Here is an 8,645-nt window from a genome sequence, read left to right as displayed (position 1 = left end):
ACTATTTACAACATAGACCTTGACAGTTGTCTTCTACTTTTGATACATTTGATCTATTATCTCAGTCAACCAATGAACTTTAGTGTGAAGTATAGCCTTACCTCATTTACAACATTAAAAAGTTGAGCTATGGAGAAGAGATATTATAAGTCAAGAAAAGCCATTTTAACTAGGAAGTAGAACTTTGAATAAAGACCTTGGATTCAATATGTAATACTTGTCTAAAACTGTATTGAAGTTAAGATCTTTAGATGATAAAAACTCCTTCCTTTTCAATTTTTCCGTTTGCAGCATCCCAGCTGCAGAATTCATGGAGAAGAGCAACACAACCATAGATTTCATTCTCCTAGGACTCTTTAATCACACAAGATCCCACCTTTTTCTCTTCATTGTGGTGATGACAATAGCCATTGCTTCCCTGAATGGAAATGCCCTCATTCTTCTCCTGATTCTCCTGGATTCCCGGTTCCACACACCTATGTACTTCTTACTAAGCCAACTCTCTCTCATGGACATGACGTTGGTCTCCACCATTGTGCCCAAAATGGCAGCTGACTACTTGAGTGGCAAGAAGTCCATATCCCCTGCTGGCTGTGGATTGCAGATCTTTGTCTCACTCACACTGGGCGGTGGAGAAAGTTTCCTCTTAGCATCCATGTCCTATGACCGCTATGTGGCTGTTTGCCACCCACTGAGATACCCTGTTCTCATGAGCTGGCAATTATGCCTGAGAATGACTGTGGGGTCTTGGTTCCTTGGGGCAGCTGATGGGCTCATGCAGGCTGCTGCCACCCTGAGTTTTCCATTTTGCAGGGCTAATGAAATTGATCATTTCTTCTGTGAGGCCCCCATACTGGTGCGTTTGGCTTGTGCTGACACGTCAGTCTTTGAAAATGTCATGTACATCTGCTGTGTGTTAATGCTTCTGGTCCCCTTTTCCCTCATCCTGACTTCCTATAGTCTCATCCTCTCATCTGTTCTTCGGATGCGTACTACAGAAGCCCGCAAGAAGGCTTTCTCCACCTGCTCCTCACATCTCTCTGTGGTGGGACTCTTTTATGGAGCTGCTATTTTTATTTACATGAGACCCAAATCATACAGGTCAGATAACCATGATAAAGTGGTCTCAGCCTTCTATACGATTTTCACCCCTGTGTTGAACCCCCTCATCTACAGTCTAAGGAATAGTGAAGTCAAGGGAGCCTTGAAAAGATGGTTGAGGAAATGTGCAAATGTAAAACCCCAGTACACTTAGTTCTATTCTTCAAGTTACCCAGTGCCAAATGAATCTGTTTCTGTATTTGTTAACATTTTAGACATATTGTAATTATCTCTCTTTTAGTAATGCATGAAGATAATGTTAAGTACATTGATCAGTATAATAGTTAAGTTGTTAAAAATTAAGTGAGTCTACTACACTGAGGTACTGTTTCTTGAACATTGACTATTTGTTTTGCTCCCAGATAAGCACTTTTATAGATTATTTTGCATTCTATAACAGCCGTATAAGTGCTTTGATTCCCATTTTCTAATGAGAAATTAGAAGCAAAAAAAGTTAAATATTTTTCCAATACACACAGTATATGTTAAAATGTGACTCCAAATCTTGTCACCTCACTTGGTATATTTTATTTCTGTCCATTTATTTTGACCACTGTGTTTTCTATGTCTTCGTCCTATGCATTTTTAAGAAATAAATATAGGGATTCCAACAAAGTCAAACAAGAACATTAATTTTACCTATAATTTAAAATGCAGGCCTATAACAAAGGGGAAATTGTGTGACTTAAAATGAGTATCATATTGTCACTATCATAAAAATTTTCTTCCACGGTCTCTTTATTTTGCTTTGAATGCAAACATTTTTATTTCATGCAATTTTTCACTTAAGTCATATTTTATATGTATAAAATTCCCAGGCTCCACTTGGAATGGCTAATCTGTTATGAAGTACACCATGGCTAAACTCACTTTTCTGGAAGCAGATAGTGTTCATGATGTTTAAAAGTTATGTTGACTTACGATGGACATTGCATCGATGAATATAAACTCAGATGCATAAATATGCATAGTCTTAATAGAATATCTGATGATACTGGATTATCAAAACTGAGTAAGAATTGACCACGAGTTTCTTACAAATTATGCAGATCACCTTACTTCTGCAAATGGACAACAACTAGAGCCAATCTCATAAAAAATATGGGCACTCCTCAAGGTTTGGTGACTTAGAAAAGAGAAGAAGCAAGACTATTTCTTCTGTATATCTGTTAGATGAAGACACGAGCCAGAGAGATAAGGCAGAAAGCTGTCATCTTCAAAGCCAAATTGTAACTGAAAATTACATTACAAGTTTCTTTAGTGAATTTTATGACAGAGACTAAATTTACTGCAGTTGTAAAAAACTTAAGAAATACATTATTTTATATATAAAGAGAGAACTTCAAAAAGAGCTTCTAGGAACAATGAACCTCTATACTACTGTCTGAGATATGAATGGCATTTCACATTTTAGAGCAATATGGGATATTTCCAGCTACATGTAGAGATGCAAATACTAATATCATGTGTATATTTATGATAGTACCTTAACCACTGCATGTAGATCTGGACCTCCTATCTAGAGAGAATCATCAGGAAACTCTACACTCCTGGGAAGATTTGAGAATATCAGGTGAGAGCAATCATCTTTTTTTTCAATCATCTGTTTAAACAAAGAGTTTATTTGTCTTATTTATTTTCTACTTACTCAGTATTAGGATGAAACAAAGGAAGAGACATACTTGGTAATTTTATATCAGTTATGTGATCAGAATGTTTTTCTTCCCTTGAAATGGAAGAATTTCATAGATGTAAATGCAGTCATGGAAATTGTATTATTTTTGCCAGATTCACTGATCATCAAAATGGCAAGTAAGCCCATATAATTTGATAAGGATAAAATATATCAATGAGACAATTATTGAGCCTGACCTATAATAGGAAAAAGGAAAAACAAACAAAATGGATAAGCATTATCTCCAAAGAAATGTAAGAAATTAATAAATATTAACCAGATAATTGTAAAAATAGCAACACCCTTCAGAGAAATAATATTAATGACCAGTAATCTGACCAGAAAGGAGCCTTTTCCAAAAAAGACATCCAGATGGCTAGCAGATACATGAAAAGATGCTCAAAATTAATAATAATCAGAGAAATACAAGTCAAAAATATGTTGAGAAACCACCTCACACACATCAGAAAGGCTAAAATTAACAAAACAAGAAACAGGAGGTGTTGGCAAGGATGCAGAGAAAGGGGAACCCACCTACACTTTTGGTGAGAATACAAACTGTTGCAGACACTCTGGAAAACAATGTAGAGATTCCTCAAAAAGTTAAAAATAGAACTATCTTATGATCCAGCAATTGCACTACTAGGTATTTACCCAAAGGATACAAAAATAGTGATGTAAAGGGATATATGTATCCTGATGTTTAAATAGCATTATCAACAGTAGCCAAGTATGGAAAGAGCCCAAATGTCCATTGTCTGATGAATAGATAAGGAAGATGTAAGGGGAATATAATATATAAAGGAATATTACTCAGCCATCAGAAAGAATGAAATCCTGCTATTTGCAAGATATGAACGGAGTTAGAGTGTATTGTGCTAAGATAAATAAGTCAGGCAGAGAAAGACAAATACCGTATGACTTCACTCATGTGGAATTTAAGAAACAAAACATGAATATATGGGAGGAGGGGAAAAAAGGAAAAAGAGAAGTAAACAAACCATAAAATATTGAGATTTTTAAAAGATTTTTATTTACTCATGAGAGACACACACATGGGATGGGGGAGAATCAGGCTCCCTGTGGGAAGCCTGATGCAAGACTCAATCCCAGGACCCTGGGATCATGACCTGAAACAAAGGTAGACGCTCAACCATGGAGCCACTCAGGTGCCCAACCGTAAGAGACAGAGAAAATGCTCTGCATCACTTGCCATCAGGGAAATACAAATCAAAACCACAATGAGATGCCACCTCACACCAGTGAGAATGGGGAAAATTAACAAGGCAGAAAACCACAAATGTTGGAGAGGATGCGGAGAAAAGGGAACCCTCTTACACTGTTGGTAGGAATGTGAAATGGTGCAGCCACTCTGGAAAACTGTGTGGAGGTTCCTCAAAAAGTTAAAAATAGAACTGCCCTACGACCCAGCAATTGCACTCCTGGGGATTTACCCCAAAGATACAGATGCAATGAAATGCCGGGACACCTGCACCCCGATGTTTATAGCAGCAACAGTCAAACTGTGGAAGGAGCCTCGGTGTCCATCGAAAGATGAATGGAAGAAGTGGTTTATGTATACAATGGAATATTACTCAGCCATTAGAAATGACAAATACCCACCATTTGCTTCAACGTGGATGGAACTGCAGGGTATTATGCTGAGTGAAATAAGTCAATTGGAGAAGGACAAACATTATATGTTCTCATTCATTTGGGGAATATAAATAATAGTGAAAGGGAATAGAAGGGAAGGGAGAAGAAATGGGTAGGAAATATCAGAAAGGGAGACAGAACATGAAGACTCCTAACTCTGGGAAACGAACTAGGGGTGGTGGAAGGGGAGGAGGGCGGGGGGTGGGGGTGAATGGGTGATGGGCACTGAGGTGGGCACTTGACGGATTGAGCACTGGGTATTATTCTGTATGTTGGCAAATTGAACACCAATAAAAAATAAATTTATTATTAATAAAAAAGAGACTCTAAAAATAGAGAACAAATTGGATCACTTAGGTGGCTCAGTTTATTACCACCCAACTCTTGGTTTTAGTTCCTCATCTCAGATTCATGTAGTCAAGCAATGCAGAGCCTGCTTGAGATTCTTTCCCCTTCCTCTCTGGCCCCTCTGCTCCTTCCCCTTCTTGCACGCTCTCTTTCTTTCTGTAAAATAAATAAATCAAATCGTAAAAAAAGAAAAAGAGAACAAATTGAGGGTTGATGAAGAGAGTTGAGTGGGGAATGGGCTACTTGAGTGATGGATGTTAAGAAGGGCAATTTTTGTGATGAGCACTGTGGTGTTTTGTGTAAGTGATGAATTACTGAATATTACTTCTGAAACCAATATTGACATGTAATATGTACTGCAATATATCCTTGTTGTCCAGTTTATTTGGAATACAAAAATATTGTGTAATAATAACAAGGATGTGTGATATGATGCTGAGCAAACATCTTGTAGGAAGCGAAACATTAATTCTGAATGAATTACCACATATCATTTATTCCTTGATGTTGAAATACTACAATAAAATGCTACATTCAATAATTTTTCTCTCAATTAAATTTAAAGAATTATAAGAGAATAAGACTAGAGAATAATATGCCAACTATGAGATCTCTTATCAGTCTCAAACATAAGTCATTCTAAAATCATACAGCACAGGAATTGCTACTACATTTTGGTCCAGGAAAATTGTATGCTTTAGCCTTCAATCATTTGAAAATTATTTATGAGAGTATATTTGACTGATACACAGTTTAGTGTATATGAATTCATGAAGTAATTTATGCTTATAAACGATTATGTATATATACATATATATATATATATATATATATATATTTCTATACAATTTATATATGTAGATTATTATATGTAAGACCCAACCACCATGCTATGAGAAGCACAAGAAGCTTGAGGAAGGGCCAACATGAAAAAAATAACCTATCTAGCTTGGTGAGCCCCCAGTCATCAATTAGCACCAACTCACTGTCATGTTAATGACCATTTTTGAGGTGGATCTCTAACTCTAGTTGAGTTGTCCCAATTGACACAAAAATCGTTGGTCCATAAAGCCCTGCCCAAACAAGAGTTTCATGAGAATAATAACTTAGTATTGCTTTAAAACACTGATATTTGGAGTGACTTGTTAACCAAGAATATTAACTAAAATATATTTTGATACTTGGAAGTGGCATTGGACCCCAAAAGGATACTGAAATTATGTCATGTTGTCATAAGATCAAGTAGCAGGAAGAAAACAAAACAAAACAAACAAACAAAAACCCAAGAAACTGTTAAGAGAAACATAAGGACCTTGAAAAAGTTGTTGCTGAGGGCTCAAAGGGAAGTTTAAAAAAATCCTTTAAGCCTGGAGGAAAAGGAAATTTTTTTATAGAGTGAAAAGAAGTCTGTGTCAGCACCTAAAATATTAAAGGAATTCAAAGAACTCAATGATATAGTTAATATTTCTGGAGGAAATATTGAAAACTCTACCAGGATTTTCATATTAGAATATGAAAGAATTGATATATATAAATATTTATATATACTATAAATAGAATTGATATATATAAAAACATTTATATATATTATTTATATATTTATATATCAATTACAGTAATATATTATTACTATATTACTATATTATATATTAATATGTAATATATACATAAATATAATATATAATATATTCTGTATTATGATATATTATGAATATATGTAATATATTATATATTAATACAACATATATTAATGTAATTCATATGTTACTAATTAATTAATATTAATATATTAATATAATTCAGGGTGTGCTGGATTAAAAAACTAATATCTCTCTCATCAAGGAAGTCTCAAATTAAGAATGGTTCTCCAACCAAAGATTAAATACAGAGTGGGTCTGTAAATAATATTTTAAAATACTGAATTATCTAAGACCCTATAAATCTTTGTAGGCAGACAATACACCCTGTTAGAAACTTAAAGTGATGTCTTATGGACTACTTTCACTGTAAAATGTCACTTGTAATGAATATTTAGGGAATTGTAGGACAACATTTTCATAGGAATCCTAAGATAGAGAAATGCGTATCTGAAGGAGATTTGTAGTTGTGCCTTTTAGCATAAAGAAGGAGCCCAAATAAATTTCATAGAAATCCTACCATGTTTGTAGGCAAATTAATAATAACAATAATAATAATAATAATACTTAGTAATTATTATTATTAATTATATTTTTAGGAGAAGCACTTCTGGCTTGGATTTAAGAGTAAGCAGAATGAGATACAGAAATACTAATCTATCATATTACTTCAAGCAATATATTTTTTCCCTGAAATTTATAAGAAAGATAAAATATCATTACAAAATTACTTCACAAAATGTAGAACCACTGCACTAATAAATAAATTTTATATTATCTGTTTGGAAATGCATTTACATTAAAAAGGATATCTTACAGCTCCAGAGTTGATAATATTTCTTAGATATTTTACAAACAAAAAAGAATAACATTATTCATGAAAAAAAATTTAGAATTTGATATAAAGTAGCCAGGAGTTGCCATCTGGGATCAGTCATGTAGGATCCTGTGCCCTTGTAAATTAGACTCACTCTTTCAGGCACAGCTAGCCAGTCTATAAGAATACTATTCTTACAGTTTGAAAAAATAATTAAAATTAAATTTAATTTGAAATCATGAAGATGAAATTAAATTTACCATCTGACTGGATGGCCAACTAGGTACATGATCAATCCACAGAGTTAGAGAAATAGAATGAACATGAAATATCTATATATGATAGCTATACATCTAGATAGATAGATAGATAGATAGATAGATAGATAGACCATGTACAGGCATACCGTAATAAAGTGGTCCAGTTTCTGAAGGGGCACCTGCACTCAAATATTTATAGGAGCAATAAATATTTGCATGTGGAAAATATTGGCTATTTTCCATAATAGCTAAACTATGGTAAGGGTTCAGATGTCCATCAACATATGAATGGATAAAGAAGATGTGATCTATATAGTAATATTACTCAGACATCAAAACAAAGAAATGAAGATGAGGTATAATGTAATATTACTCAGACATCACAAAAATGAAATCTTGCCACTTGCAATGATATGGATAGATCTAGAATGTATTATGCTAAGCAAAATAAGTCAAACAGAGAATGTCAATTATTATATGATTTCACTTATATGTGGAATTTAAGAAACAAAAAAGAGGAGCATAGAAGAAATCAGGAAAAATTAAACAAGACATAATCAGAGAGGGAGACAAACCTTAAGAGACTCAATCATAGGAAACAAACTAGGGCTTACTGGATGGGAGGTGGGTGGGGCAATGGCGTAATTGGATGATGGGCATTAAAGAGAACACTTGATGAAATGAGCATTGTGTATTATATGCAATTGATGAATCACTAAATTCCATCTCTGATACTAATCACTCTTTGTCAATTAAATTGTATTTAAATTTAAAAAATAAAGAATATTCAGTTACAGCAAAATAAATAAAAAGGCAGAGATAATAACAAAGAATTCTAGGATAATATCAAAAGGTATGGCATATGCATAATGGAAACATTGGAAGAAAAAGGAAGAGTAGAGCAGAAGAAATCTTTGAAGAAAATGTCTAGAAATTCTTAAAACTAATTTTAAACACACACATTAAACCACACATCCAGGAAGCTCAGACAACATAATGGAAGATAAATACCAAAAATTGGCATCTAGGTATATGATACTCAAATTATATAAAAACAAAATAAATAAAAGTAATCTTTTTAATAAATTTTTTATAAATTTATTTTTTATTGGTGTTCAATTTGCCAACATATAGAATAACACCCAGTGCTC

The 8,645-nt window shown here is 33.8% G+C and overlaps 1 protein-coding gene across 1 annotated transcript; it reads left to right on the top strand.

Annotated features, from left to right (window-relative positions):
* The first annotated feature begins 310 nt into the window (after nt 1-310).
* Nucleotides 311-1,255, top strand: LOC144288414 (olfactory receptor 2T33-like). Its single transcript, XM_077855917.1, has one exon. It carries the CDS (start codon nt 311-313, stop codon nt 1,253-1,255), a length of 945 nt encoding a protein of 314 aa, XP_077712043.1.
* Nucleotides 1,256-8,645: the final 7,390 nt, after the last annotated feature.

The sequence above is a fragment of the Canis aureus genome, chromosome 18 (assembly GCF_053574225.1).
Source record: "Canis aureus isolate CA01 chromosome 18, VMU_Caureus_v.1.0, whole genome shotgun sequence".
NCBI classification, from domain to species: domain Eukaryota; kingdom Metazoa; phylum Chordata; class Mammalia; order Carnivora; family Canidae; genus Canis; species Canis aureus.
This window is presented reverse-complemented; position numbering and strand designations above follow the sequence as displayed.